General features: G+C 42.6%; 1 protein-coding gene across 1 annotated transcript in view; it reads left to right on the top strand.

Moving 5' to 3' along the window:
• PIWIL2 (piwi like RNA-mediated gene silencing 2) overlaps positions 1–17,255 on the top strand; it is a 502,914-nt gene that overhangs the window by 393,635 nt on the left and 92,024 nt on the right. Inside the window, exon 14 of the mRNA XM_089658746.1 lies at positions 9,913–10,014. Within this exon, the coding sequence (XP_089514872.1) occupies positions 9,913–10,014 (102 nt within the window). The remainder of the gene's footprint in view (positions 1–9,912; positions 10,015–17,255) is intronic.

Here is a 17,255-nt window from a genome sequence, read left to right as displayed (position 1 = left end):
TTTTTTATCACTTTTAATGCTAGCACGGGGAATGCAAATATCCCCTATAACTTCAATAGGCATTGTCATTCTTTTTTCAGAAATCTGGGTTCTATCAGACTCTAGATATCTCCACTGCCCTTACATTATCCAATCAAACCAAGATCGGTGTGATCAGATGCTTTCCCAATTTACAAATGATGCCGTTTATATCCTGCGAAACTGAAGTGATGAAATGCTCGTAGCTTCTGATTTCTTAAGCTATAGAGATGATTGGCACCATTCTGGTCTCCAATCAGCTCTATGATCAGCTGGCAGAAACACCGGCTGCATTCTCAGGTTCCCCCGATTGCACGGGACTACCCGAGAAGGCTGTGGAAAGCAGCGGGGGAGGGGGGGGGGGGGTATTGTCTCCCGCTGCTTGTAAAAGCAATCCTGCAGCTGATTAGCCACTAGGATTGCTTTTACATGAAAACCGATCGCCAGCTGAAAAAAATGATACCAGGATGATGCCTGCAGCTGTAGGCATCATTCTGGTATAACCAAAGTCCAGTGATATACCAGTACATCGCTGGTCCTTGTTGAATATATACGCTATGTTTTTGGGTTTTTTTCTGTATGCAGCCTGTGGACTGAATTGAAAAAAAGAGAAGAAATCTCTGCCAAAAAAAAAAAGTGTGTGGTATGCCCACCATTAAAATATACCGCCCTGCATCCACCCACTTCTAATGGTGGGCACACATTAGGTCACACTTTGCCACAAGCGCCAGTTTCAAGATTGTACAAATGTCTAAATAGTGGCACACTTGAATAAAAATTGTCCACATATAAGTGGTACCCCATATGGGAAAAGGATGACACCAAGTCCCAAACTCTCTTGCCACTATTCCCCATATAGTCTGGGCATCTGGGGGGCTCCACGTGACTATCTTTTCCCTCGTAAATCCAAAACTTATAAGTATAGCCTGTTGTCCTCTCACAGGTCTTCTACATCTTGACCCCATATCTGGCACGCTTGCTGGGGAGAAATTGTTTGAATGCAAGGCGGCCAGAAAAATTAATGAGGGACTATCAGGGATCCTACAGCGGTAGTCTCTATCACTCCACAGACCGGATTCACCCAAGGCGCAGAATCTAAGCTCCGACTTGCTTGTTCACCAGGGCCCCTGATGGTGGGGATGGATTGGAGCAGGCCGAGATCAGGTCGCGGCCCCTGGGTTCACCCAGTTGTGGTAGAAGCACCGCTGAAGGTGTATAGCGGGTAAGAGTCTGATGTGAGAAAGAAACTAGAGCAGCGTCGGGCAGGCCGGGTCGGTAACGGTGTTGGCGGCGTAGTACAAAATCAGCAGGCAGAGGGATAAACAGGTCACAAGCCGGGTTCGTTAACAGGAGGGCAGAACGTACGGGGTTTAGCAGGAGAATGGTCAGACAAATCCAGGGATCAGAGCAGGAGATGGACAGCAAATCAGGGTCAGGCAGGGTCGGCAACAAACAATCTACTCTCAGGAACACAGATAAGACCATACGGCAATTCATTGCAGTCTGATCCTGTTTTAAATAGGGCGCCCTGATTGGTGCCAGGCTCGCGCTTGCGGGTGCCCTTGTCCCAATGCTCGCACGCTAGTGTGTCCAGTGACACCGCGCATGCGCAGACCCGCGCGCGATCGCGGCAGCCTGACGGACTCATCAACGCAGATTTTTTGCTGGGGAGTATAGACATCTGCAAATTTTTGGTTAAGGTGATTTACAAGGGGCTGAATTTTGTGTAGCCGGTCAAATTCAGTGTCGCCTCAAGGACGACAGAGTGTATTGTCGTTGAAATGCATAAAACACATTATACTCTTATATCTATGCCTGGCCATGGCAGCAGAGAACACGGCATTTGATGAATTGGGTCTGTGGACCAATACAACCGCAATTCATTTTCTTTTAGTAATGCCCATGTTGAGGGTTAGGCCCCCAAAAAATATAAATTCGAAAACCGTACTGGGTTTCCATGCAAATGGTCTGGCAAGGTTTGACTTCGGGTTGGTGTTGATACATTGTTGTGCATATAAAATGCTTTGATCCACAATCAATGCTGTGACGGGGGGTAGGCAGGACAGAACACACAAAGAAGATGGTAAACACACAAAGCTTTATTAAAGAACTGACAGTCACTCAGTTGGGGTCTGCAGGTAGCGCGCCAGTACCCAGTCTAGGGGAATAGCAAGGAGAGGGCTCAAAATAATTGTAATTCGTCCCCAAGGGGGGAAAAGTTAGTCCTAGCATTTTGTAATCCAAGTAGGGAGCAGAATTCAAGGACAGTCCAGAGGGAATAAACGGGTGCATACACTCATGGCTCTGGCAGGGATGCCGGGGTTCACAGCAGGCGACAGTCCAGGGGGTGACCCACCTCAGCACACAACAGAGGGTCCTAACAACAGGTACCAGTCCTGAGTACCAGCAGTGTACTCCGTGGGGAATAATGCTCCCAAACTTAGCATCAGTGTCCGCAGTAGTAATAATCTTCCTAAGTGTTGGGTATTGCTGCAGAGTCAGTAGTGGGAATAATCCCCTCGATCTCCACCCCAGGGCTATTTAACCATGTGAGGGGGTTGTGATCAGTGACAATGGTGAACTCCTGGCCGTACAAGTAGGGTTGTAATATCTTTAGGGCCCAAACTATGGCCAGGCACTCTTTTTCTACAGTGGTGTAAGCAACTTCCCTTTCCAGTAGTTTGTGGCTGAGGAAGGCGATGGGGTGTTCCTCCCCAGCCTCGTTTACTTGGCTGAGGACGGCCCCTAGGCCGTACGTGGAGGCGTCGGTCTGTACCAGGAAGCATCTGCTGTGGTCAGGGGCTGACTTGAGGTCACTGAAGGCGGAGTCGCAGGCCGAGATCCAATTCACCATTATGGGGCTGTCCTTCCTGGTCAGGTCGTGGAGCTGACCAGGAAGGTCAGCTCCACGACCAGCAGTGCCAAGGAACGCCATCACTTGTTTCTTGGTCTGGGGGTGGACCAGTCATGGATGGCTTGGACCTTGGCTGGCTCAGGTCTCAATCCCCCCCCCCCACTCTGTGTCCAAGGTACTGCCCCCTCAGCCATTCCTAGCTGGCATTTGTCTGGTCTCACTGTCAGCCCGGCCCCGCAGATGTGGTCCAGGATGGTCCCCACATGCGACAGGTGCTCCTCCCATGTGTCGCCAAAAATGGCTATGTCATCTAGGTAGGCGCACGCAAACCCTTGGCACCCCTCCAACAGATGGTCCACGACCCGTTGAAAGGTGGCTGGGGTGTTTTTCATGCCAAAGGGCATGACTAGGAACTCATACAGGCCGAACGGGGTGATGAAGGCGGAGGGTTCAATGCCCTCCTTGGTGAGGGCGATCTGCCAGTAACCCTTACTGAGATCTAGGGTGCTGACGTATTGGGCCCCGTCGAGACGATCTAGTAGGTTGTCTATGCGGGGCATGTGGTAGGCGTCACGGTGTAGTCGTTCAGCCTCCGGTAATCCACGCAAAAGCGGGTGCTCCCGTCCTTTTTTGGCACCAGCACTACCAGGGAGGCCCAGGGACTGCGGGAGGGTCGAACGATGCACAGCTGGAACATCTCCGAGAGCTCGGCTCGGATGGCCGCCTTCTCGGATTTCGGGGACTCGGTAGGGGGCCTGCTGGATGGGCTTTTGACCGTGGGTCTCCACATGGTGGACGGTTTACCCAGTGCAGCCCGGGGTGGCTGAGAAGGTGATGGCCCGGTCCTCTAGTTCGGCCCGCATCTGGGTTGTTTGGCGGGGGCTCAGCCGAGACCCCGTGGGAATCTGGTCTAGAGGGGTGGTGGTTTTTGTGGCTTGCAAGAGGTCGGGCAGGGCCCCCTCATCGGCCTCCCCTGTGGAGGTGGGGCAAATGGCTAGCATGGGCAGATTCCTGTCATGGTACTACTTCAGCATATTGATGTGGACCGTGCGCTGCTGATGGCCTCGGGCGTCGAGGCTAATGAAATAGCTAGTCTCGTCTATTTTACGAAGGACCTTGTATGGTCCTTCCCAGGTGTGCTGGAGCTTATTCTGGGGGTTGGGAACTTTCTTGAGCACCTGCTGACCCTCGACAAATTCGCGGCCGCGTTTCCTGCGGTCGTACCACACCTTTCTGGCGCGTCTGGGCCGCCCAGAGGTGGTCGTGGGCCAGGGCGACCAGGCGGGTCAGTCGCTCCCGCAGCTCGAGTACGTAGGGGATGACTGGGGTACCCGTGTCCTCTATTTTCCCTTCCCAATGTTCCCGGAGCAGGGACAGGGGGCCTCGGACCCTCCGCCCGTATAGGAGTTCAAAGGGGGAAAACCCTGTTGACTCCTGCGGTACCTCCTGGTATGCAAACAGCAGATGAGGGAGGAGCTTCTCCCAGTCCTCTTCCCCGTCAACGAAGGACCTCAGCATGCTCTTCAGGGTCCAGTTGAAGTGCTCTGAGGCCATTGGTTTGAGGGTTATAGGGAGTGGTCCGGATCGCCCGCACGTGCGCCATTGGGATTGGGCTACATCGGACATAAACTGGGTACTCTGGTCAGTCAGGATCTCGTTGGGGAAGCCTACCCGAGAAAATACCGTGACCAGAGCCTCCGCCACCTTAGCGGCAGAGATGTGAAAATATGCTTAGCGGCAAGTGTGAAATATGCAAGGCAGGGGAAAACTAGGGGAGCAGATGGGAAGGGGGAAAACAGAACTGGGAAAGGAGCAGGGTACTTGGCTACAGGGCAGGAGCAAGAGCAGGATCAAGAGTTATTGGCAACAGAGTCTGGCAGCAGCACGACAAACCCTACAAGGCAGGAGCAACCAAATCTCTGATGCTAGAAGCCATAGCAGAAGTGGAAATTAAGTACCCTCCCAGCTGGTCTGGCCAGGTGGAACTGAGGAGCTGGTGGACACTAAAACTGCAGCTTTCTGCCCACCTTGTGGTCCATAGGTGAGGAGCATATTCATGAGGATTGGGTATAGAGGAGAGTATTAGCATTTTGGCCCTGTGTGGGTCATTGTGCGGAGGTGAGCAGGCACTGCTGCCATTTGAGGATTTATGCAGAGTGAAGATCACTTTTTACACGGTTTCACTTGCATGGACTTTTTATATTTTTGATTATTCACGGATTGTTTTTTTTATCTATTTGTGATTCACATTTATATGGTAACCTATTGAATAATTATTTAGATTGAATACTATTTGTTTATACACATGATATATCTTATATCACTGTTTATATATTCACTTCATTTATGTGTATTAATTTCACTATAACGATATACTTGTGTATATGGGATATTTATCACTGAGCACTATTAAGTTGTCACAAGTGGCACAATTAGTATGAATTTATAAAGTATTTTAGCGCTTCACTAATTTATGTATATATAATTAACACTTATTGGTTTAAGTTGAGTGACAGCAGCTTTAATTATAGTGATCACATCCATATAAAGCGCAGGAGGATACCCTCATTTATCCTAAAAAGATTAATCCTTCCCATTGAAGTCAAGGGTAGAGTTTTCCAGCAGGGAATTTTGGTTTTAAACGAAGCATTACAAGGAAGAAGATTGTTGAAGATATAGCTGCACAATTATTCCCAGGTATTTAAAAGAGTTTGTGATTTGTAAAGGGCAACCAGTTGCTAACAGGAGCAGAAGATTTGGATCCACTGAAAGCGCATGCGATATGGACCAATTAACATTAAATCCAGAAAAGCTCCCAAAACCCTGGATGAGCTGCAACACAGCATCTATTGTCAACTGGGGGTTTGAAAAATAGAGCATCATATCGTCTGCATAAAAGGAGACACGTTCTTCCAGAGAGCCAATTCGCATACCCTGCAATTCTGGGGAGGTCCTAAGGAGCTGTGCTAGGGGCTCTATAGTGATGGCGAATAATAAAGGGGAAAGTGTACAGCCCTGTCTGGTACCTCGATAGCAAAAGGTTTACAAATTTTACCATTAATACGGAGACTAGCTAAAGGCTGGTCATAAAGAATACGTATCCAGGTGAGAAAATTGTCTTCAGAGCCAAATTTCTCCATAACATAGAGAGGGCCATTCAGTATAGTCAAAGGCTTTATGAGTACCAAGTGTCACTATTGCCGTAGGCACCAGGAGAACATTAGGGGCCTGGAGATTGCTAAACAGTATACGAATATTAATGTGAGCGGAACGCCCAGGGATAAACCCTGTTTGGTCCAAATTAATTAAGGAAGTAACCACAGAATTGAATCGAAGAGCTAGAATTTTTGTAATAAATTTTGGTCCACATTGATCAAGGATATCAGTCTTTATGAATCACAGTATAAGGGGTCTTTGTTAGGCTTGGACATTGGCACTATCAGGACTTCTCGTAAGGAAGGAGGAAATGTATGCGTGTCATAAATAGTTGTATACAGAGCAAGTAACCGAGGGAGTAGGGAGTCTTGATGTGCTAGGTAACATTCAATTGGACAACCCATCAGAGCCTGGGTTTTTATGTTCAGCAAAAGTTTTGTGCTTTTTCAATCTCTTCCATAGAGATCGATGCATCCAGTGCTAATCGTTGAGCCTGTGTCAATTTATGGAAAGAGAATTTACATATTTATAACATTTTGACGGGGTATAGTGGGCTTGGGATGTATACAGATATGAATAGAAATATAGAAAAGAATTCATAATTTGCTCCTGGGACAAGTGCAGTATGGTATTACGGTCCTAAACTCTGGAAATAGTGTTGGGTTCAGGTATGGGTTTAGCTTAAAAGGCAAGGAGGCGACCATTTTTGTCTCCTGATTCAAATACCCACTGAATCTGGTACAAGAGCCTTTTCTGAGTCTTTGCCACCGGGGCCAATTCATATGCTCTCGATGCATCCTTCCACAATTGATAATTAATAGAGGAGGGATTAGTTACATAGACTGTCTCAGCCTCTCTTCATTTGTTAGCTAGTTCAGCTGTCTTTTCTTCGTTGGCCTTTTTACGATTCGTGACTCCCTTTATATATGCATCTCTCATTACCGCCTTAAAAGCATTCCATTGATTTAGAGCAGAAATCTCCTATAGTATGACATAGCATCTGTACAGCTATAGAGAACCATAGGTTCCATGAGTCAATAAGGACTCGTATGCCAGAAACTGTCCTCTACAGACTTAGACTGCTGCAACACCAGTTCCAGCGGGGAGTGATCATAAATTGCCCTAGGTGAGTATATCACTTCTGTAACTGTGTTAATGTTGATAAGAATAAAGTTGAATGTAAAAAAATTAAAGAAACAGTTAAAAAATTTAAATTAAGATTTTTAAAAAGTGAACTCGCACATAGGTCCCACATGCATAAGTAAATGGTGATTGCACCACACGTGACATATCACCACAAAAGTTATTGTGAAAGCATTAATCCTAGTGCCACAGCTCACGTTTAACTCTAAGCCGGTAACCTTCAAAGGCTTTTACAGTGCCGCCTATGGAGATTTTTAGAAACCATAAGAAACCATAATTTGTCACCATTTCAAGGGTGTACGAAATTTTAAATCTTGACATGTTTGGTATGTATTATTTTGGCTCAAACATAATTTTTTTCTATATTACCAAAACATTTGGCATTGTATTGTTTGTGTGCAAATTCATCTAAAATGTTACTAAACCCAGGACCTTGCATTCACTATATCTGGTCTCATACAGTACACAGAACATGGAAATGCAGTTATTTTAGTAAATATAAATAGAACAAACTCTGGCAATACACACCAAACTGAGCATGTGCAGAGTGCCTGCTTGGGCTCTGTACTATCAGCAGATGGATTGGGGACTGTGGAAAAAGGGGAAGATCAGATAAGCCTGGAACAAACAGCCCTTTTTTCACAGTGTGGAGGATTAACCCCTTAGGATCCACACTGGGGCTCTGAGGAAGAGGCAAGTCCTCAAACGCATTAGCCTGTTGGAAGTACAGGGTTCCCATTGCGGATAGCCACATAGTGTGGATTGGACAGTGCTGTTCTTTCATGATGTGTCTTTGACATTATTGTCATTTGTGAGTACAATACCTATTTTTAATAAATGTTTTTAAGGTAATGCACTTGACGGCAGCAAGGAGTACACATTCCAGGACATTCAAGGTGTGGTTATAGCCTATGTTGAGTCTACCCCCAAGCACAGGAGTATTTATGTGTGTTCAGTATAACAAGCATGCTTTGCTGCATATACAGACTGACTTTACTGTTGTGGGTTTAGTAACACTTTAACCACTTGCCCTAAGGAGGATTTACCTCCGCCCCCCCCCCCCCCTTCCTGACCAGGCCGTTTTTTGCTTTACGGCAAACTTTGCTTTACTTTAACTGACACGGTCATGCAACGCTGCACCCAAATGAAATTTATGTCCTTTCTTCCCACTAATTGAGCTTTCTTTCGGCGATATTTGATCACACGTGCGGTTTTTATTTTTTGCGCTATATAAAAAAAAAGACTGCCAATTTTGAGGATACTTTTGACTTTTTGCTATTAAACATGTCTCGTAAAAAAAAATGTAAAAAATCTAATTTTGTCATAAATTTAGGACAAAATGTATTCTGCTACATGTCTTTGCTAAAAAAATTCCAATACGTGTAAATTAATTGGTTTACGTGAAAGTTATAGCGTTTACAAATGGTGGTATAGATACTAGAATTTTATCTTTTATTTTTACTAGTAATGGCGGCTATCAGTGACTTATAGCAGGACTGCGTCGGGAATTCTGATTTCGGGAACTGACTTGGTGTCACTGACATCCCCAATTACATCAATACAGTGATCAGTGCTAAAAAAAAAAGCACTGACACTGTACTAATGGCACTGGGCAGGAACGGGTTAACATGAGGGGCTCAACTGTGTGCTGTTTCACTGTAAGCTCTGTGTGTGTGCTTCACTAATCAGACTGCTTTGGATGACTGTGCTCTGCACAGCCATTCAAAGCAGTGTGCACGAGCTGACAGGGAGGAGAACTGTATCAATTACATACAGTTCTCCTCCCCGTCGGAGATCCTCGGCAATCACTGGGCTCTGGCGAGTAATCACTGGCCAGGACCTGGTGATTGACAGCCAAGGCTGCGAATGGCAGGGTGCATGCATTCCCTACCCGGAAATGCAAAATCACATATATATACGTGATTTTTGCGCACACGTGCCGCCATGTAGCAGTATATCTGCTATAGGGCGGTCGGGAAGCTGTTAAGTGTATTTTTTCCTGGATATTTCTGTTTGATCAACAGTGCACAAATATTGTGCCATTATTGCGACAACCACCATTTTTTTTCTCCAGGACCTCTACTTTTAGAAAATATATAATGTCTGTTGCTTTTAGAAAATATATAATGTCTGAGTTCTTTTTTAGCAAAACCTGCAGATGTTTACATATATGTGAAAAATGTCAAAATGACCATGGTAGGCAAGTGGTTAAATTTGGATCATTTTGTCATAAAAGGCACCTCTCTTGATTTAATGCCTATGATCTACTAACCTGCTATTCCACTATCTGTCATGTGTGTTCTTGTTGGATAGTATTGGAATAGATCCCAATCTTTAATGCAGATTGGTGCATTGAAGATTGAGTTTTTATCAGTAAAGGTAGGCACTGGATAAACTGTTTGTAAAAGCTAAAAGATTCCTTTTTAGAAACCTGCCTAGGAGAACACAATTGTAATTGGTGAATTTGAAAAAACGTAGAACATGTCTCACCTGATTGTATTTTTTAAATTGATTACTACATTTAATTCTATAGATTTTTACCAAATATTTCTGTATTGAAAATTCTTTACTATGGCGACAGTATACACCACTATTGGCTTAGCATTTGGTGCGTGGTGTCAATTTAAAAAATTTCTGTTAGCGGCTTACAAAATTGTTAGATTGCATTGTCTTTCTATGCCATGTTATTTTGTGTGTGTGTATATATTTATGTATATTTATTGTGCACTATGTTTGTCCAGGCAAGGGTGCAGCTGCTTTTGGTGATTATATCTGGAATGAGAGATGACCTCTATGGTGCCATAAAGAAGCTATGTTGTGTGCAGACGCCAGTTCCATCACAGGTTAGTAGTAAGCCTTGTTAGTGGAAGGGATGGATGTGGATCGTATGTCCTCAAACAGAACCTGACTTGATTAACCACTTGCCCTCCTCAGGATTTACCCTCTTCATGACCAGGCCATTTTTTGCGTTACGGCACTGTTACTTTAACTGAAAATTGCGCAGTCATGCAATGCTACACCCAAATGAAATGTACATTGAGCTTTCTTTTAGTGGTATTTGATTGCCTGGGCGTTTATTTTTTGCGCTGTAAGCAAAAAAACACCCGACAATTTTGAGAAAAAACAATATTAGGACTTTTTGCTATTAAACATGCCCAGTAAAAAAATTTAAAAAATCAAATTTCATCATAAATTTAGGCGAAAATGTATTCTGTGACGTGTCTGCTAATCCCAGTATGTGTAAATTAATTGATATACATGAAAGTGATAGCGTTCACAACTGGCGGTATAGAAAATGGGATTTGATTATTTTTTTTTCCTACTAGTATTGGCGGTGATCAGCGACTTTTAGCAGGACTGCAGCGGACATTCTGACACTGGGGAGGAACTTTTAACTTTGTGACATCTCCAGTGACACCAATACAGTGATCAGTGCTAAAAAAAAAAGCACTGACACTGTACTACTGGCACTGGGCAGGAAGAGGTTAATGTGAGGGTCGATCAAAGGGTTTAATGTGTGCTTTTACTAGGGGGCAGGGGGGGGTGTTCTTCACTGTAAGCACACTGATCGGGATGGCTGTACTGTGCACAGCCATCCTGAACAGTGTGCTCGAGCTGACAGGGAGGAAGATTGTTTGTAAACAAAACAATCTTCCTCCCCATCGGAGATGCTCGGTAATCACCAGGCCCCAGCGGGTAATTACCGGCCGGAACCCGGTGATTGGCGGCACGGGTAGGGCGCACGCCCCGTACTCGGAAAAGCAAAATCGCGTATATATACGGGATTTTGTGCACAGGTGCCACTCTGTAGCAGTATATCTCCTATAGGGCAGAACTTAAGCTGTTAATATGCCTGTTGTGAATATTAAGCACATTTAGGCTGTGTTCACACTGCTGCGACCTGAAAGGCGTGCCTATGCCAGACGACTTCCAGGCAATTTGCTGGCAAACTGATGCAACTTGTGTACCACTTTGATGCGACTTTGAAGTGACTTTCATGCCATGCGAATTTTCCTATGACCAATGAGAATGTAATGTTGGATCCAAATCACATCAATATAGATGAGGATCCGATTTGCAGGCTACTTCCACTAAAGTCTATGGGCACAAGTCATATAGAATTTGAATTCAAGTAGTACAGGAATCTTTTCTAAAGTTGGAGCGACTTCAGTAGTGCTAATCAAGACAGCTCTCATTAACTAGCATGGGATTTCAAATGTCATGCAACTCACAAGACGGATCCCAAGTCACAGCAGTATTAACCGAGTCTAAGATGCTTATATTTATAAATCTTCATTTTAATAAAAACAGCTTTCATCTGTAAATATGTTAACCACTTGCCCTCTAGAGAATTTACCCCTTTTAATGACCAGGCCTCTTTTTGCTACTCGACGCTGCACTAATTCAACTGATAATTGCTCGGTCATGCAATGCTATACCCAAACGAAATTTACATCCTTTTTTCACACAAATAGAGCTTTCTTTTGGTGGTATTTGATCACCTGTGCACTTTTTATTTTTCGCACTATAAACATAAAAAGACCGAAATTTTTGAAGAAAAACGATATTTTTTAATTTTTGCTATAAAAAATATATAGTAAACTCAAACTTAGTTATAAATTTAGACCAAAATGTATTCTGCTACATGTTTTTGGTAAAATAAATCCCAGTAAGTGTATATTGATTGCTTTGTGTGAAAGTTATAGCGTCTACAAACTATGGTATAGATACTGCAATGTACGCCCTTTTTTTGCTATACAGCGCTGCACTAGTTTAACTGACAATTGCGCAGTCATGCAATACGGTACATAAATGAAATTTATGTTGTTTTTTTCACACAAATAGAGCTTTCTTTTGGTGCTATTTGATCACCTGTGCGCTATTTATTTTTGGCGCTATAAACAAAAAAGTTTTGAGAATTTTTTTTTTTTTTTTTTTTTTAACTATTTTCTCATTTCTGTCATGAACAGTATCCAAAAAAACTAAACTTTTGTCATAAATTTAGGCCAAAATGTGTTCTGCTACATGTTTTTGGTTAAAAAAATCTCAATAAGTGTATATTTATTGTTTTGTGTGAAAGTTATAGCGTTTACAAACTATGGTATAGATAATGGAATTTATACAACCTTTCCTTTCTGACTGCTCATCACATTTCTTGAGGTGCTAAAATACCAGGACAGTACAAACACCCCCAAATGACCCCTTTTCTGAAAGTAGACACCCTAAGCTATTTGCTTAGAGGCATATTGAGTCCATGGAAGATTTATTTTTTTCCACAAGTTTCTGGAAAATTACTTTTTTTTTTTTTTTTTACACAAAGTTGTCATTCAAATAATATATTTCTCGCACAAGCCATGGGCATATGTGGAATTACACCCTAAAATACATTCTGCTACTCGAGTATGGGGATACCACATGTGTGAGACTTTTTGGGAGCCTAGCCAAATACAGGAGCCTGAAATCCAATGACCACTTTGAAAGCCTGAAGGTGCGTAACTTCCTCATTTCACTTCATTACCTATCACAGTTTCGAAGGCCCTGAAATGCCAGGATAGCACCAAACCCCCCCCCCCCCCCTTATGACCCCTTTTTGGAAAGTTGACACCCCAAGGAATTTAAAAAGAGGCATAGAGAGTATTTTGCAGATCTGATTTTTTCTCACAAGGTTTTGAAATCTAAAAAAGAACAGAAAAAATGTTTTTGTTTTTTTTTTCATTTTCCAAAAACTTTTGGCAACAAACGAGATCTTCAAAATACTCACCGTGCTTCTTATCAAATTCCTTGGGGTGTCTATTTTCCAAAAAGTGTTCATTTGGGGGGGGGGGGGGTTTGGTGCTATCCTAGCATTTCAGGGCCTCTGAAACTGTAATAGGTAGTCAGGAAGTGTAATGAGGAAATAAAGCCCTTTAAAAGCCTCAAGGTGCTTATTGGATTTTGGGGTCCTGTACTTGGCTAGACTGCCAAAATGTCTCTCACATGTGGTACCCCCATACTCAGGAGAAGTAGCAGAATGTATTTTGGGGAGTAATTCCACATATACCCATGGCATGTGTGATCAATAATTCATTTAAGTGACAATTTTGTGTAAAAAAAAAATTTGTTTGTCATTTTCCAAAAACTTGTGGTAAAAAAATAAATTCTTCTATTGATTCAACATGCCTCTCAGCAAATAGTTTGGGGTGTCTACTTTCCAAAAAGGGGTCATTTTGGGGGGTGGGGGCATTTTATGCCCAGCATTAGAAGTTTATGCCACACATCATTCACTCTTCTAAGCACCTTAAGACCAAGCCTTTTCTGACACTTTTTGTTCACATGAAAAAAATCTGTATTTTTTGCTAGGAAATTAATTTAAACCCAAACATTCTATATTTTTTTAAAGCAATTACCCTAGTGAATAAAATGGTGGGTGCTGAAATTTTTTCTGTCACACAGTACTCACGCAGCGATTTTTCAAACGCAATTTAAAAAAAAAAAAAAACCTTTTTTTTTTTTACTAATAATGCACAAAAACACAATATATTGTCCAATTATTTGGTAAAATATAAAAGATGATGGTATGCCGAGTAAATAGATACCAAGCATGACATGCTTTAAAACTGTGCATGCCCCGTACAATCGCGACAGACTGCATACGTTTTTAATATCCATAGGCAACGTTTTAAAAGCCTTTACAAGCTACCATTTTAGATTTACAGAGGAGGTCTAGTGTTAGAATTACTGCCCTTGATCTGACGTTCGTGGCAATACCTCACATGCATGGTGCAACTGCTATTTCCATACTGGCACAGGGTCAAGGCTCACGAATGCAGGTGCGCGCGCTGTGAGGGGTGAGAGTACTTTTTTTTTTTTTTTAAGTTATTTTGATTTTTTTTAATTATTTTTACACTGTCTCTTTATTTTTTATTTATTTATTTTTTTATCACTTTTAATGCTAGCACGGGGAATGCAAATATCCCCTATAACTTCAATGGGCATTGTCATATATTCTTTTTTCAGAAATCTGGGTTCTATCAGATTCTAGATATCTCCTCTGCCCTTACATTATCTAATCAAACCAAGATCGGTGTGATCAGATGCTTTCCCAATTTACAAATGGCGCTGTTTATATCCTGCGAAACTGAAGTGATGAAATGCTCGTAGCTTCTGATTTCTTAGGCTATAGAGATGATTGGCACCATTCTGGTCTCCAATCAACTCTATGGTCAGCTGGCAGAAACACCGTCTGCATTCTCAGGTTCCCCCGATGGCACGGGACTTCCTGAGAAGGCCGTGGAAGGCAGCGGGGGAGGGGGCATTGTCTCCCGATGCTTGTAAAAGTAATCCTGCAGCTAATTAGCCGCTAGGTTTGCTTTTACATGAAAGCCGATCGCCAGCTGAAAAAAATACCAGTATGATGCCTGCAGCTGTAAGCATCATCCTGGTATAACCAATAAAATTCCAGTGATGTACCAGTATGTCGCTGGTCCTTGTTGGGTATATATGCTATGTACTTTTTTTTTTTTTTTCTTTTTTTTGTATGCAGCCTGTGGACTGAATGAGAAAATGAGAAGAAATCTTTGCCAAAAAAAAAGTGTGTGGTATGCCCACCTTTAAAATATACTGCCCTGCATCCACCCACTTCTAATGGTGGGCACACATTAGGTCACACTTTGCCACATGCGCCAGTTCCAAGATTGTACAAATGTCTAAATAGTGGCACGCTTGAATAAAAATTGTCCATGTATAAGTGGTACCCCATATGGAAAAAGGATGACACCAAGTCCCAAACTATCTTGCCACTGCTCCCCATATAATCTGGTCATCCGGGGGGCTCCACCTGACTACATATTCCCTCGTAAATCCAAAACTTATAAGTATAGCCTGTTGTCCTCTCACAGGTCTTCTACATCTTGACCCCATATCTAGCACACTTGCTGGGGAGAAATTGTTTGAATGCAAGGCGGCCAGAAAAATTGATGAGGGTCTCATCAACGCAGATTTTTTTGCTGGGGAGTATAGACATCTGCAAATATTTGGTTAAGGTGATTTACGAGGGGCTGAATTTTGTGTAGCCGGTCAAATTCAATGTCACCTCAAGGATGACAGAGTGTATTGTCGTTGAAATGCATAAAACACATTACACTCTCATGTCTAATATAAGTTCGAAAACCATTATGAGTTTCCATGTAGCAGTATTTCTGCTTTAGGACGGTCAGGAAGCGGTTACATAAGCGGTTTGTATTACGGCGCTGTGTTACTTTAACTGACAATTGCAACGCTGCACCAAAATTAAATTTACATCCTTTTTTCCAAAGGAATTGGGCTTTCTTTTTGTGTTTTTTGATCGCCTGTGCAGTTTTTTATTTTTTGCACTATAAAAAAAAAATCCCGACAATGTTGAGAAAAAAAACGATATTTGGACTTTGTTCTATAAAACATGTCCAGTAAAAAAATTTAAAAATCTAATTTCGTCATAAATTTATGCCAAAATGTATTCTGCGACGTCTGCTAAAAAAAAATCCCAATACATGTAAATTAATTGGTTTACGTGAAAGTTATAGCGTTTAGAAATGGCGGTATAGATATTGATTTTTTTTTTTTATATTAATAATAGTGGTGATCAGCGACTCATGGCGGGACTGTGGCAGACATTTTGACACTCGGGGGGAACTGACTTGGGGTCACTGACATCCCCATTGACTCCAATACAGTGATCAGTGCAAAAAAAAAAACACGGACACTCTTATAAACAAATAAGAGTCAGACTCGCTTTGGTGGAGGAGATGTTGGTTCTACTGTGACTTATAATACTCCACTGTTTGGCTACACTTGCCTATTTCAATCCATCATCAGTGGCAATTGGGTACTCATGCATAAGGAATAGAGGAGGAAGGCCACATAGTGTAATTACATTTATCAAAATCCAAGGAATAAAACCTATATTGCACTTATAATCGTAAGATATAAACAAGCATTAAAAACCAGAGGATGCTGCATCGGTGTGCACTCCACCGGCCAGAAATATCGTCACCACAGTCCACAACTGATGCGTTTTGGCCCTCCCACTAGGCATCTTCAGAGGGTTTTTTTTTATATGTCAGAGTAGACATCAGGCTAAGATGCTTTAGTTAAATATGTTCCTAAACTAACTTATGGAAGTACCAGCACAGGTACATACATAATAAATACATTGAGTGCAGAAGAAATCTACTCATATGATAAGCAAGTAAGTATATAACAAATACACAAAATACAGTGCTGAAAACAGTTAACAAATCAGTGCTAAAACAGAAATGTGGATATCAAAATGACAAAAAAACAACCATGTATACATTTTTACAAAGTCCAACAAATGTGCAAAGCAATAAAAAGTACAATGTGATGTCTAAAATTTTCCTCCACCAAGTGTTTCTTCCCAGGTGCTTGAGTTGTTACACCAAAAATTGCTCACTCCACCACAATTAAGGGTTGCACTTACCAGACTCGTATGCCTATCTAGGAACAGGTTAGGCAAACAAGGCTCTTGACAGGTACAGGCTATTGTCCAACATGTCCTCAGCTCTCCATTCACAGGTCCGTCAAATGGATAAAAAAAATGCTTCATATATTCTCCACAGGAATTTTGTTTTACGTGCCTGTTTACAACCAGTCTATGTGAGTAGATTTTTAGTATCCTTAGCCAGTTCATGCCTACCCACAAAATATTTTCTGTGGGCAGGCAGGATCACATATATGCACATCACCAGCTTACGGGCACACCGTTCACATATCCGCCATGTCCAGCAGACACAGTAGATTGCGGCACCCGGTAGCCGGCTTCTCTTTGAGTGGCCAGGCTATCACATGATCACAATGTTAACACAACTGTTATAAATCAGTTTCATTCATAACAGCTATGCCTAATATTGTGATGCTGTGATTGGCCCAAAGCTATCACATAGTACCTGGGCCAGTCATAGCACCATGTACCATGTGATAGCTCTGGGCCAGTCACAGCTGTTGTGAATGTAACCCATTTATGGTGCTGATCATCATTGTAACAGCAATCAAAATGTACAAAACATCCCCTATCACCAGTCAGTATCCCTCATCGCCGCTACACCAT

Source organism: Staurois parvus, unplaced genomic scaffold (genome assembly GCF_062004578.1).
Source record: "Staurois parvus isolate SC_StPar_1 unplaced genomic scaffold, SC_StPar_1.0 ptg001090l, whole genome shotgun sequence".
Lineage (NCBI taxonomy): Eukaryota > Metazoa > Chordata > Amphibia > Anura > Ranidae > Staurois > Staurois parvus.
The sequence above is the reverse complement of the archived record's forward strand: the minus strand, read 5'-3'. Positions and strand labels throughout refer to the sequence as shown.